General features: G+C 50.3%; 1 protein-coding gene across 4 annotated transcripts in view; it reads left to right on the forward strand.

Moving 5' to 3' along the window:
* Positions 1–14,879, forward strand: part of SH2D4A (SH2 domain containing 4A) — a 58,613-nt gene extending 43,734 nt beyond the window's left edge. For all 4 annotated transcript variants that reach the window (XM_081524349.1, XM_081524347.1, XM_081524348.1 and 1 more), the window contains 3 exons: positions 1,395–1,525; positions 12,571–12,791; positions 13,616–14,879. In XM_081524349.1, the coding sequence (XP_081380475.1) occupies positions 1,395–1,525; positions 12,571–12,791; positions 13,616–13,708 (445 nt within the window). In that variant the 3' untranslated portion in view covers positions 13,709–14,879. The remainder of the gene's footprint in view (positions 1–1,394; positions 1,526–12,570; positions 12,792–13,615) is intronic.
* Positions 14,880–15,095: the final 216 nt, after the last annotated feature.

Below are 15,095 nucleotides of genomic sequence, written 5' to 3' on the forward strand. Positions count from 1 at the left end.
AACGAAACAGGGAAGACCCCACAGTGCTGTGACGGGGCGCAGAGCGTGAACTCCTGCCTGTGGCCATGTCGGGCCGGGTCCCCGCGGGCTGGGCGCTCCCCCAGGCTCCCCGAGGGTGGGAACATGCCGTCATATGTCTGCGCCCAGGGTGTTTTTAGAGCACAGCCCATGCGACTGACGGCAGTGAAGTGCCCTTTCACGAGGGTTTTAAGATGATGTTTTAAGCTCAGTTAGCTCATTTTTTCCAACTTAAGCCACTTGCATGAAGTGCTTCTTGTGAGGTGGCCAGACTGGATGGTGTCAGGGCTGGGACTTCAAACAGAGATGACCGAGGTCAGCTAGGAGCCAGCCCAGGGCAGGACAAACACAGGCTGTCCGTGGAGTTTCTCTTTGATCGCCAAAGATTTCCTGAAGAAAAGAACCTAATCTGAAGGTTGGGAGGAGAAATTGGCATGCAATCTCGTGCGTGCAGTGCCCGCTCCCCCAGAAGGTCAAGTATCATAGGCTGTTTTCTCCAAACTGCTATGTTCCTATGTACTTGCATGTACATCATGTGTATATATGTACAAGCTGACATGTATGTCACATGTAACTCCCGGTAGCATGTGTTACCATTAAGACGTATAAAGAACATAAGTTGATTTACATGATATCCAGTAGCTCATTCAGACTTGTTGTATTTACATTGAATTCTGCTCAGAATTAGTGGGCCTTGGACTTGGAAATACATTTATTATTAACACACTGCAGCGTGGCTTTTTATAATGGAAATTGACTTAGGTTCCAGAACTTAAGTTCTGCTACTGATTTTTATTTCAAAACCACGCTGCTGCCTGTATCTTTTTGTTAACCAACCTTCAAACACTTCTTTCTTTTACTTTCCATTTCGAGACTGCCCTTTAGCAGAACTTTTGAAAGTGTGGCGGAGAAGGAAGCAAGTCAGGGAGGTTAGTGGAAACAGGAGGAGGACACTGAATGGTGAAAGGGTTGGGGAGGTTTACTCTGTGGCATTTGGGCTCCTCTGCTTGCAAGCACTTGCTCTCCAGGAAAATATTGGGGGGGGCGGAATAGCTCACTTTTTAGTGCTCTTTTCTCCAATTTTAATTGGGAGTTAATGGAGCTTCTCACTCATATCAAAAATGAATTAAATACTGTGGTGTTAACTCAAACCCATGAGTAGTCTACAGGACTGGAAGGGCAGATCCATTCCCCACCCTGTTCCCTGCCTTGGAGGAGCCCTGTGACGGCTGTGTGCAGGGCCCCACCCCACAAGCTCAGCCGTGTGATCTTCAGACGTGTGTTCTATTTGTGTGTGTGTGTGAGCGTGCGCGGGTTTTGAAGGCATTATTTTCAAATCCGGTGAATCTAACTTGCAAATCTTTTACGAATGTCAGGAATCAGAGAGTGACGAGGCCGGCGTCCAGCCCAGCCCAGGAGGACATCAGGCGCTGGTTCCGGGAGGAGCAGATTCCTCTGCGGGCGGGCTACCTGGCGGACTCGGACAGCATTGCCCCCTGGTTCCACGGTGAGTGCACAGCGCCGACCTTGGCAGCGGGTGAGCCAGCAGGAGGGCAGGATAAAGGCTCCCTTCCGCTTGAGCTGCCCCAGACAGAATCTGATACTGTTCTCAGAAAGTGGATTTTCCCAGCTTTCTCAGGAAGCAGCTGGTTCCTGACAAGTGGCCCAAAGCCTTGGTGGCTGCCAGCACAGGTTGGTTTATCACCCCAGATGGACACCATGGGGTGACTGGCAAGGCATTGACCCCTGGGCACCTGCATAGGGCACTTGGTTGTGACCCCCGCAGATGGCAGCACCGTCGGTCCACGCTTCCCCCAACCAGGGAGGGGCCACCAGATGTGGTTGGAAGGGCACGGGCTGCATGACCTTGAGTAGATCACCTTCTCTCTTGTTGTTCTTGTTGTTTAGTTGCTGAGTTGTGTCTGACTCTTTGCGACCCCATGGACTGCAGCACACCAGGCCTCCCTGTCCTTCACCATCTCCCAGAGTTTGCTCAAACTCATGTCCATCGAGTCGGTGATGCCATCCAACCATGTCACCCTCTGTCGTCCCCTTCTCCTCTCGCCTTCAATCTTTCCCAGCATCAGGGTCTTTTCAAATGAGTCAGTTCTTCGCATCAGGTGGCCAAAGTATTGGAGCTTCAATTTCAGCATCAGTGCTTCCAATGAATATTCAGGGTTGATTTCTTTTAGGATTTGGTTCTCTGTAGTGAATCCATTTATCCAAGCCTTATTTTCCTCATGCATTAATTGAAGGGGTTGAGCGTTGTGAGCTTTAATTAGAAGTTCTGTGGTTTTGATCCCTGCAGTTAAGGCTGCGAGATGGGCTTGTTGGCGACTAAGCAGAGGTCAGCTCATAAAGCATGTCTTCATTTGATGCTCGAAACTGGACTCATTCAAACCGTCTATTTACCCTGCACCCACCTCACCGACCTCTCAGTTTCTTGGATTTCAAGAACAGGCATGACTTTCTGTCTACTGCCTCTGTGAGCTCTGTGGTTGGGTTGGATTATCATTGGTTCTGTGGACAACAAAAGCTTTAAGACAGAAATCACATCCTCTCACAGAGAACGCTTGTCCTAACAGGTGTCTTGGTTTGAGTTGTGTTTAAGGCTACTCTCTTTTTAGTAGGATCATCTCATGTAGAAATAGAGCCACAAAAATAAGCTCCCAAACCCATAGGATGGCAAACTCCTATGAAAAAGAACTAAGTTGTCTGTGGCAGGCTCTCTGCGAAGGGGCTGCTTTTACAGGTGTGGCAGAACCATCTAGTTTTCCCTGAAAATGCAGGTTCTCTGGTGACTGAGGTTTAGTAACTGTCCATACCCAGAGGAGCCCCTCTGTCTCCCAGGACTGGGTCGTAAGCCTTCTTCCTTTTTGCTCTCCTCTGAAGATACGGGGGGAGAGAGTGACCACGGCGTCAAAAGATAAACAGAAAGAACATGGTCAGTGACCCGTCTGTCATGCTCACCTCCACCATCTCGCATTGCCTGTTTTTTCCTTTGTAAGATAAGTAGCGAGGACACTGGCCTCTCTGTAATCTCCATGTCACTGGGCAGAAGATGCTGCTGTCCCTGGTTCCAAGGGTGCTAGCTTTTTTAACTGCAGGGAGTGAGACATTCGAAGTGTTGATGTTATTAAAAATCCTGATACTTTAACAGGCAGTTCTACTTGAAACAGTTGCTATGAGCTAGGAAGACACAGTTGAGCTAAGAATTTAGTTGAAGCTTTGGTTGAAATATAAGACTCTTGAATTTTACCTGTCATTTATTAATTGCTATTTTTAATGATTTATTTTTATTTATACAAATATTTATCATAGTTGTATCAGTCGTGTCCGACTTTTTGTGACCCCATGGACTGTAGCCCGCCAGGCTCCTCTGTCCACGGGATTCTCCAGGGAAGAATACTAGAGTGGATTGCCATTTCCTACTCCAGGGGATCTTCTCAACTCAGGGATTGAACCACGTCTTTTACATTTCCTTCTTTGGCAGGCGGGTTCTTTACCACTAGCTCTGCCTAGGAAGCCCGTTGTAAGCAAAGTAAATAATCTGATATGATATAGTGATGTAATAATAAATACACAGCCATGTAGTCAATGTAAATTATTATCTTTAGTTTTAAGAAGAAAAAATTTTGCATTTCTATGATACAGAGAAGAGAGACCACAGCTTATCTTTTTGAAACATAACTGCTTACTAGGAAATGTATTTTGAAATAACAGAATGGCAATTCGCTGTTGGTTTGCCATCTTCCTTTCATTGGCTCACACCCTCTAAATCACCCTCCGTAAGTTACTATTTTGGCCACCTAATTTTCCCCCGTAGGAGTCTGTATTTCACCCCTTTCTGTAAATTAGCTTTGAGTAAGGATGGGAGTGAGAAGGCAGGGACCAGGGAAGTGAGGGCAGCTGGGCCTCTAGCTTGTGGGGTGGGCGGGGGCGGGGGGGTGCACACTGCTGGTGAGGCAGGACCCCAGAGGATGAGGCAGGACCCCAGAGGATGAGGCAGGACCCCAGAGGATGTGGGAACTTAGGGGAGGGGGCAGGACACTCATTTGGGGTGTGATGAAGTTTGAAGGTTCTTTGGGGCCGTTGTGTGAAACGGTCCATGGGGCAGCCAGACTAATGGATCAGAGCTGGAGATAATAGACTGATCATCATCATGTAACTGGAAGCATGGAGGGCGTGGGATTTTCCAGGGGTGAGCTGGGAGGGTGGTGAGAGAGGAAGACAAGGCACAGAAGCTGAGGGAGCGCCAGGCAGCCCCCGGCACAGTGGCAGAGAGGAGCAGACGGACAGCTCAGGTCCAGAGACCATCCACTGCCACCTGATTCCTTCTTACTCAGGAAAGATGAGGCTTTGAAGGCCTTCAACTGATTGGACAAGGCCCACCCACATCATGGAGGGGTTTTCTCTCCTCATTTGAACATGGTTTTTCTAATTATGCAATATTTTAAACAAAAACAGTACAAGGGAAAATAAATCCAGTGCCAATGATGTAACAAATATTATAGCTACTCTCCAGATACAGGGAATGTTAAAAGCCATATTTACTTTGTACCTATTTTTATTAGGAAATAATCCCTGAAAGAGAGAACTAAGGCTCCTTTTCTACTACATTTTGATGCTGTTTCCTCTCTCCTTCCCAAAGGATGAACCATGCTTCTGAAGCTGTCTTTGCCATCCATATTTACATTTTATTACATGTATGCATGTGTGGGTACTTCAGTAAAACATATTTTAAAAATATGAAACATAGGTATGCATATGTTTCTACAAAACAGAATAATGTGTTTAACATTTAACGTATAACATGGTATCATGTAGACATTCTTCTGAAACATGCATTTTCTCTCAATATTATGTTAAATGGGTTTTTCCTTGTTTATAAATGTAGACTAATCATTCCTTTTACTTGCAGTACAGTATTTTATGATATGTTATTTATGTATTTATGATACACATACTATAAAACATAATCTTTTGTGTTTAATGATGATACATGTTTCATTACACACATATTCACACATATACACGTGTCATGTGTCATTACTCATTCATCTCTTCTCCTACATTTGGTAGTTTTTTTGCTGTAAATGATGTGGTATTCACCCTGAACATGTCTCCTTGAACACATTTGTGATCGTTTCTTCAGGGTGTGTATTTAGAAGTGAAATTGCTGGGAGGTAGAATATGAGCCTCTTTAATATATTAAGTGTTGCCAGATGTCCTCCAAAGTGATTAAACAAAGTTATACTCCCACCAGCTGTACTTGAGAGTTGGTTTTCCTACATACTTGACACGTGGTTAATCTTACCAGTGGAACCACCTTATTTTAACTCGCACTGATTTGTTATCAGTTTAGCTTTTCAGGGTTCCTAGATAGGTGGGTGTCTTCTTCTGTTATTCCTTGTAATCATTTGACCATTCTTTCTGGTTGATTCAATGCCCCAGGGCAGTACAGAATTTTCTTAGCTCCTAGCTTGGAAAGGTGGCTTTGCTGGTAGCTCAGACAGTAAGGAATCTGCCTGCAATGCAGGAGACCAGGGTTCGATCCTTGGGTCGGGAAGATCCCTGGGAGAAGGGAATGGCAACCCACTTCAGTATTCTTGCCTAGAGAATTCCATGGGTAGAGGAACGTCATGGGCTACAGTCAGTGGGGTTGCAAAGAGTTGGATGTGATTGAGCAGCTAATACACACAGCTTGGAAAGGTAGTGTGATGCAGGCTTAGTACCAGACTCCAGGATGGATCACTGGGTTTGAGTTGTGTTTTCTCATCTGTGAATGGGGGGAATAATATCTACACCACAGCACTGTTTCTCAAGTAAGTCAGCTGACATTTGAGAAGGCGTAGGTCCTGGTGCAGCATTTCTGTTGTAACTGATCAGCGTAACAGAAGGTTTACCCCTCCGGCCCCCTCTGCCCTTCTCCTCCTCATCAGCCTCACCCTGCCAAAAAGTGTTGTCTTCAGTAGCAGCATCACGTACAAGGATGAGGCAGCACTTCAGTAAGACATCTTAATTATTGCCTATGCTCTTTCCTCAAGTATTGACTTAGGGCCTGTCCTTGAAAAGTCCAGAGCCCAGGAGGTCACCCCAGAAGGCAGCGATAATCTGGAAGGACCAAAGGAGAGCCACTCAGCAAACAGGGAATGAAGTTGCTTGGAATCATCCCAGGCAGTTACGATTGCGTGTGGTGTCAGCAGGGAGGGTGTGGAGAGACGGCAGTGCGTCCTGGAGTTGCTGAACAGTACTGTCTCTTTTGTAGGTTTATAGGTTTATAACCTGAGTGTTGCAGTCTGGTTTTGTTTCCTCAAGAAGGATTGTCTTCTCTCTCTGTCCTCATCCCTTACCTCCTCTCATGCGTCAGTGTTCAGGACTGTCTTGATCGTCAAATATGATTTGTGTTTTTATCCATTTCATTCTCCCGAGTAGCCACCACGTTACAGCACCTTCCGGTCTGGACTGTTTGTGCAGCTGGCGATAAGTGTCAAGAAGCCGTCTCGGCTAACTTAACACCCCACTGAACACGGTCATTTCACTCGTTCTGTCTCTTGCTATGGGTCTCCGAAGTAGGTAGGTATATAACTAACTGTACTCACTTCTTGAAGAAAAGGGCCAGGGATAAGTAAAACTGAAGTTGGAAGGTCCATCCATTCAGAACCCTGCAGACCTATTTCTTCACTTTGTCCGTCAACATTTTCCTACTTCGTGAAACATGCAGCAGTGTCAGGAGCTGAGGAGCCAGCAGAGGCTGCGAGTGGGAAGACGGGAAAAAGATGGAGGGAAATGCACAAACAGATTTCTGATTTGGGAGATCTCTAATTGCTTCTGTTGTTGTTAGGAGAATCCACATGCTTGCTTTATGCATCAACAGTTGATCATTATTCCTCTGAAAGGTAATTTACACTTTCTTATGCAAATATGGAAGTGATTAGACGGTTGATGAAATATTTCCACCTGATTTATTTCTTTTGAATGTCTTTGCTGTTGTGGCATATGATCGAACCTGCCCTCCAAACGCTTTATATTTTTAATAACCTTTGTATTTTAAGCTACTTAAAAAGTAAATCCCTTTAACATCTACAGGATACTAACAGAGTTTATACTGCAGCTATTTTGATTGCTTCCATTTTTGCTGTGCTGTCCTTAGTCGCTCAGTCATGTCTGACTCTTTGTGATGCCATGGACTGTAGCCTGCCAAGCTCCTCTGTCCATGGAGATTCTCCAGGCAAGAATACTGGAGTGGGTTGCCAGGCCCTCCTCCAGGGGATCTTCCCAAACCAGGCATCGAACCCAGGTCTCCTGCATTGCAGGCAGATTCTTTACCATCTGAGCCACCAGGGAAGCCCAAGAATACTAGGGTAGGTAACCTACCCCTTCTCTAGGGGAACCTCCCAACCCAGGAATTAAACCGAGGTCTCCTACATTGCAGGTGGATTCTTTACCAGCTGAGCTACCCTAGAAGCCCCTCCATTTTTTACTACACCCTTCAAATTTTCATTCTCCAAGGCGGGTAAATCCTGTCCATTTCTGTGGAGGCAGTTACTCTCTCAAACCTAGGTTCCCTAGAGAGAAGTGTCCAGGAAGAATCCTATGTCTTTGTCCTCCCAGTGTTACTGAGTCCAAGCTCACTGCTCGCCACATGACAGGCCAGTACATTAAGAGATGAAGCGTTGGGACAGGGAATAGTAATTTTATTTGGAAAGCCAGAAGATCAAGAAGATGGTGGACAAATGTCCCATAGAAGCATCTTCTCCAAGTAAGAATTCAGGCTTCTTTTATACTAAAAGGGGAGAGAGGTGTGGTTGGCTGATGGAAACTTCTTGGTGTTGGAATCGTTTGTTCTTGCAGCTGTCTCCATAGGTCAGGTCATAAGGTTCCTGTAAACCTCCAAAGAGACAAATGTTATTCTCTGTTCTGCAACTTTTTATCTCTATGTGAATGGAAAAGTGTTATACCTTTGAAAGGTTAGAGCCTTGAGAATGGGCTTCCTGTATATTTCAGGCTATGAGTAACATTCATTTTACAAAAGGTGCAGAGCCCAGCATGACTCAGCACAGGCCACAGGGCACAAAAGTTAGATAGAAAAAAGAAATTGATGCAATATGGAGTCAGTCTTGCTGTTCTCATTTACTCTGCAGTATGCCATCCAGGCTCCCTCAGCACAGTCCTTCAGGGCTGAGTGTGTATACCTGGAGGGGTTGCATTGAGACAATCTCACAGAAGCCTCCCAAGATTTCTTTCAGGCTAAAACCTTAATGAACCTGGACACTGGCACCCATAAGCCATAATCTGTCCTCCAGCCATTTTCCTGAGGCTTGGAGATTTCTTACTTGTGGGGACATCAAAATTCTGCCCATCTCTCACAAAAGGGATTTTCAAGCTTTGTCTTGACTTACGCACAAATGACTGATTGGTGTGACCTTCCAAAGTCACACTAATGTATCCATCCTGCCTCACTGACACCTGCGATTCATCTCCCTCATGGAGTGGGAGAGGCTGTGGCTGGCAGCAGGAGGACCTGGGTGCCTGTGTGAGACAGGAAAGGGCACGGGAAGCCTTGACCTTGGGAGGGACCAGCAGAGCCTGAGCCACGAGCCCGAGGAATCACCTCCGCTCAGCTCCGAAGCTTCATCGACACTGTGGCCTCAGGACGCTTTGTCCACGTTACTATCCACAGTGTTCCCCTGTGCCTGCCTAGTCTTAGCTCAGTTCTGAAATAACTGAAGATGAAGATAAAGACGTGAAAGCTAGAGTACTCCTACAGATTTGAGAAGCGCTGGCTTCTATGCAGCGAATACTACACAATTGCCTGGGAGACCCTGACTCTTTTCAGACATTACCCCGTGCAGCAAACTTGCTGCAAAACTCTTAGTATCTTTTCCCACTAATGTTGAGAGGACTTCATGAACCTCAAAACCCTCCCTTGAGTTTTTTAGATGCTGCCGTGGAGTCCTCGCCCTGACGCTGCCGGTCATGGGGGTCACTGCCTGCCTGTGCCGGGAGCCCTATGCTTCCCATCATTGTTGCCGGGGGGCTCCGGGCTTGTGGTTCCCGCCATGTTCTTGGAGGGGCCTGAGAGGCGAGAGAGAGGGGAGCGGGTGGGTCCCACTAAGGAGAGCAGTTCTGCTTGGGGGTTTTACTTGGGATATTTTTCTGGAAAGAGGGAGTCTATACTCTATGGAGAAGCAGCTTTAAATCCATGCTTTTGCTGTCACGCTTTCTTCATTGTCACATGCCTGTGTCCTGGATTTCTGCTGTCACAGTCAGAGCAGGCTGGACACTGCTCCTTGACTCTGGTTGGGGGGTGGGGAGGGTGGGGAGAGGAGCCAGCTCGCTGGTGACAAGTGCATCCCCGGGGCCACGCTGCTTGCACCCAGCTTCCCGTCCCCCACCAGCCGGCTGCGTGGCCTCAGCAAGTCGCACGACTCCTGCACTTGCCTGTCATCTGTCCGATGCAGATAATACATTACCTGCCTCCCAGGCTGGTCAGAAAACTCGGTGAGGTATGACATGCAACGTACTTAGAACCGTGTGAGACGCATGCTCAGTCACAGTTAGTAAGTGTTGGCCATTAAGGTGATGAAGTGAGAACAAATGATGTCATCTTAATCTTTGAGTTACTAGGGAAACATTATGAATAATATTTTAAGAGCTCTGACCACTTTTCCTCATCCCTAAGGTGCCTGAGAGGGGCTTCTCTGGTGGCTCAGCTGGTAAAGAATCTGCCTGCAGTGCAGGAGACCCCAGTTCGATTCCTGGGCCGGGAAGATCCCCTGCAGGAGGGCACGGCAACCCACTCCAGTATTCTTGCCTGGAGAATCCCACGGACAGAGGAGCCTGACGGGCTACAGTCCATGGGGTCTCAGAGAGTCAGATACGACTGAGCGACTAACACCTGCACTTCCAAAGTGCCTGAGCGCTCAAGGGTACATGTCAGCATCGCAGTGCATCTCCTTCTGGGCAGAGGACCAGGGCAGGACCCAGAGCCTCTCTGAACCTGCAGCCTGTACGTGCTGAAGGATCAGAGGGTGAGGTAGGGAGAGCTCTCTCCCGAGTGTGACTCGCCAGGGGTGACGTGTATGCTCTCAGTCTGCAGGGTTCTGCTGGAAAACATCGCCGGCTTTTCTCTCGTCCACCCGACCCTGGGCAGGTGGCAGTGCGGGGCTCTGAGGTCACCTTGAAAACAGAGCTGTGTTCCATCAGGAACGTCGACTCGGTGCCACGACCTCCGTGCACCACTGTCTGGGGCAGAGAACAGGACAGATGACAAGAGAAGGGAGAGGTCGAGACGGCATCTAGGGCTCCCCCGCCCCCAGCAGACGCCCCCATGAGATCGGCGAGCCCCAAAGGCGCGGCTGGGGCTTCTTTGTCCTCAACTGCCGAACTCTGAGCTGAAGGGGGTCACAGGGGTCACGGTGCATCGTCCCCACATACAGGGACTGCCCTCAGTAATCACTGAAAAACACATCTTCATTAGGCTGCCCAGGTGGGAAATGAACACCTCTTTGTGAAATCAATCTTATTTTAAATTCTCAGCCAACGCCAGGAAAGTTTCATGAGCCCGGTGGGTTGGGCTAAGCCAAGCCCTAGAGCAGGAGACGAGAGCCTGAAACCACCACTAATGTGTCTTGCGGCCGTGGGGGCATACCTTTCTTTCTCAGCTTTCCCATCTGTAAAACAGCCACTACTTGGTTGCTTAGTTGCTCAGTCGTGTCTGACTCTTTGTGACCCCGTGGACTGTAGCCTTCAGGATCCTCTGTCCATGGGATTCTCCAGGCCAGAATACTGGATTGGGCAGCCATCTCCTTCTCCAGGGGATCTTCCCAACCCAGGGATCGAACCCAGGTCTCCTGTATTGCAGGCAGATTCTTTACCAGCTGAGCCACCAGGGAAGCCCCCCAAATGGCCATGGTTCTACTTATTCTAAAGCTGTTTGGGGAAGAAGCACAGTGAGTAGGAGCCTATGGAGCCCGACGCACCTGCCAGGGGCAGGTGTTCTGGATGGGTGGGCGCGGGTCGGGCCTTTGGTTCCGGCCAGCGCTCCCGGCCCACCCTGGGGCCTCTGAGACGTGGGCCTTCCCCTCTGTGCTCGGCGGGCCGTGACAGCACCCCGTCTCCAGGCCTCAGTGAGGCTCAGATGAGGGAACACACACCTGGGTGAGGGCTACGCAGACACGAAGAGCTCTGAGTGCTGCTGGTGCTGAGTTCTCGCTCGCTTGGTTATTAAACACGGCTTTTCCAGCTGCCGGAAGCAGGTCACTCAGATGCGCGTGTGACTCAGGCCTGGGGGCGCCTCGGAGAAACATGAGGCCACCCCTGGTCCCTGTTAATGGCTCTCAGCCTAGTGGCAGTGGTTGCCAGAATTATCCTGGAGAGAGACATCTCTCACTTGACTGAGAGAAGGAACAGGCTGCCCACTCAAGTATTCTTGGGCTTCCCTGTTGGCTCAGACAGTAAAGAATCCACCTGCAATGCAGGAGATCTGGATTTGATCGCTGGGTTGGGAGGATCCCCTGGAGGAGGGCATGGCAACCCACTCCAGTACTCTTGCCTGGAGAATCCCCATGGACAGAGGAGCCTGGCAGGCTGCCGTCCACGGGGTCGCAAAGAGACATGACTAGGAGACTAACAACAGCACATATACACACGTACGTGCATACACCTGCATCTCTTGCTTCATTCCTTTAAATGAAGCCTCATTTAGGGGTAGTCACAGCAGAGGACACGGTCACTAACTCGCTGACCCCTGACCAGGGTGCCCGCCTTCGGCACTGTCAGCCTTTGGCACTGGATCACAGTCTGTAGTGAGGCTGTTCTGTGCGCGGAGGGAGGTTTAGCAGCCTCCCTGCCTCAGTGCACTGGAGGAGACTAGAGCCACCCCCACCCCCCAGCCCCAGTGTCTCAGACATTTCCAGACTTCGCCCCGGTGAGAACTCCTGCTCCAGATCTCGTAGGATCACTCCCAGGCCACAGGGTCCCCGGCAGTCAACTTGGGAGAGCTCACCCTCCCAGGATGACCGTCAAGGTTCCTACCTCTCAGAAGCCACATGACGCCCGTGCAGCTGTCACTGGGTGTGCACCTGGAAACGTGTTCTGAGGGGCAGATGTTCCATTCGTACTGCATACGTGCCAAGTCGCTTCAGCGGTGCCCAGCTCTTTTCAACGCTATAGACTGTAGCCCGGCAAGCTCCTCTGTCCATGGGATTCTCCAGGCAAGAGTACTGGAGTGGGTTGCCATGCCCTCCTCCGGGGAATCTTCCCCACCCAGGGATCAAACCCAGGTCTCATGCTTCCTGCATTGGCAGGCGGGTTCTTTACCACTAGTGCCACCTGGGAAGCCCTCCTTTTGTACTACACATTTGCTTATGGAACCTACCCCAGTCCAGGTACCAAATACCAGATGACCAACCACACTACTGCTCCAAGGAAGCCCAACGTGGACTTAGGGTTGCTCAGGTTGTTACTGGCTTTATCCACACAACTGTGTTTAGCGGAGGGGAGCTTTGGAAATGATGTGGCTGAACCCCCTGCCCTTCTTTCCCGCAGGAATCCTCACTGTAAACAGAGCAAACGAGCTTCTGAGCACCTGTGTGCCGGGCAGCTTTCTGATCCGGGTCAACGAGAAGGTCAAGGGCTACGCCCTGTCCTACCAGTCCGAGGATGGCTGCAAACACTTCCTCATAGATGCCTCCTCGGACTCCTACAGCTTCCTGGGCGTGGACCAGCTGCAGCACGCCAGCCTGGCCGAGCTGGTGGAGTACCACAAGGTGCGGCCCTGCACACGCCTCACTCGCTCAGTGACGGGTGTCCTGCGGCTGCTCTGACGGTGACACGGAAAACAGCTGAGACGAGCCGTGGGAGATCGGCCCCCCCGCTTTGATAACTCCTCCTGATAACAGTGCTTACGCTCAGTCGTGTCCGACTCTCTGTGACCCCGTGGACCGTAGCCCGCCAGGCTCCTCTGTCCGTGGGATTCTCCGGGCAAGAATACTGGAGTGGGTTGCCATTTCCTCTTCCAGGGGATCTTCCCGACCCAGGGAGCAAACCCACATCTCCTCCATCTCCTGCATTAGCAGGCGAATTCTTTTAACCGTTGAGTCATGTGGGTAACCTTCGCGATAACAAGGATTGTTAATTGCATTTCCTTTATCACTGAACCTGGTCCCTCCTCATATACTCAGGGAGAACCGACTGGGGCAGAGAATGCACGAGATGATGCAAAATCTGTGCACTCCCATCACATCTGAGAACACTTTAAGTATAGTTGATTTACACTGTTGTGCTATACAGCAGAGTAATTCCATTATATATGTACACACACACACATTCTTTTTAAAAACACATTCTTCTCCATATGAGAACACCCTTAAGTGAGACCACAGGGCAGTTTATGGACAAGAAATCTCTCTTTTTGGGTTGCCTAAGCCAAGAAAGCTTAGTGTAAAGCGAGGGGAGAGCAGAAGCTGTGTGCTCCGGCAAGGCAGGAAGGGCTTCTTAGGAAAGTGTCTTGTAAATAAGACGCAGGAGCCTGTGCTAATGCCTGTGCCGCTCTCGCTGGGCTGCAGCCTGACCTGTACTGTCTCCCTCACAGGAGGAGCCCATCACCTCCCTGGGGAAGGAGCTACTTCTGTACCCCTGCGGTCAGCAGCAGGAGCCACCCGACTACCTGGAGCTGTTTCAGTGACAGCTCTGCAGCCAGCAGACCCCGCGGCTGTGGACACAGGTGAGACGCCACAGCGGGCTGACCCCGACCAAGCGAAAGGACCCTTAAGGTTCCATAGAGACCTCTGCACGCGTGCTGGAGTTTAACGCCAAGAGGGAATTGCCTCCTCCATGTTGTACATGCTCCAGCGGTAAAGGGAGATGAACCCGCATTTCCACAGCTCCTAACATGAAGGCTACGACAGTAACAACATGTGAAACAAACCAAGAAACCGGTACCTCGTAGGAATTAAGTGCGAGCGAAGTGGCTGCGGTCGTGTCCGACTCTTTGAGACGCCATAAACTGTAGCCCGCCAGGCTCCTCTGTCCATGGAATTCTCCAGGCGAGAATACTGGAGTGGGTTGCCATGCCCTCCTCCAGGGGATCTTCCCGACCCAGGGATCGAACCTGCATCTCTTACATCCTCAGCATCAGCAAGCCATGTTCTTTACCACTAGCGCAGCTCATCGGAACAAAGGGACACCTCAAAACCAGACTCTCCCGCGGCCTCACGGGGAGGTCTCAGGCTCCTGCTCACGTGAAGTTCAGGTGGCACGGGGGGCTGAGCCGACGGTCCCCACCCCCCTCACTGACCGTGCGTGTGGCAGCCAGGGTGCAAGACGCACAGGGAACACGAGATGGAGGTGGGGTGAACTGAGTGAGCTGTTTGAAGATGTCGGAAGAGGGGCTTCACGTGTACACAAATACCCCGGACGAAGGCAGAAGGCAAGGGACCGTGTGTGAGGTGGTTGCCCAGCCCTGGGGGGAGCAGGCAGGGCCCCAGCCAGGACCCCAGAGAAGGGGGAAGCCCCGCGCGTGCCTGGTGTTGGCAGATGGACCAGGGCATTTGGGGGAGCGCTCCGGACACCGCGTGTCCTGGGAGGAGACCCCCTGCACCTGCACCTGACCTTATTTGGAAACAGGGTCTTTGGGGCTGAGGTCAGACCAGATGGGGGGGGCCCGAAGCCGACGGCTGGCGTTCCGACAAGGAGAGAGGGCTCTGGAAGCGGAGGCACGCCTAGGCAGAGCCCCGAGTGAGGAGCCGCAAGCCCGCAGGGCGGCTGGAGCCCCTCCTCCCCAGGGCCCTGGGGACACCTCAGCTTCAGACTTCTAGCCTCCAGAACTACGATGGAATAAACGTCCTTTTTCATAAGCCACTGAGTTTATGGTAATGTATTATGGGAGAGCCCCAGGAAACGAATACAGATGTTTACATCATCACAGACGCTGACGTGCACTCTGTACCTCTGGTCACTGTTCAGCCTGCCCGCCTCCTAATGAAGGGAAAGCAGGAGATAACCTCCCCTGGCAATTCTGGTAGATGTACTGGATCAGGCGTCTCCTGCCCCAGCCTCCAGCGGCTCCTGGA

The sequence above is a fragment of the Giraffa tippelskirchi genome, chromosome 8 (genome assembly GCF_054371585.1).
Source record: "Giraffa tippelskirchi isolate mGirTip1 chromosome 8, T2T-mGirTip1v1.2.pri, whole genome shotgun sequence".
NCBI lineage: Eukaryota > Metazoa > Chordata > Mammalia > Artiodactyla > Giraffidae > Giraffa > Giraffa tippelskirchi.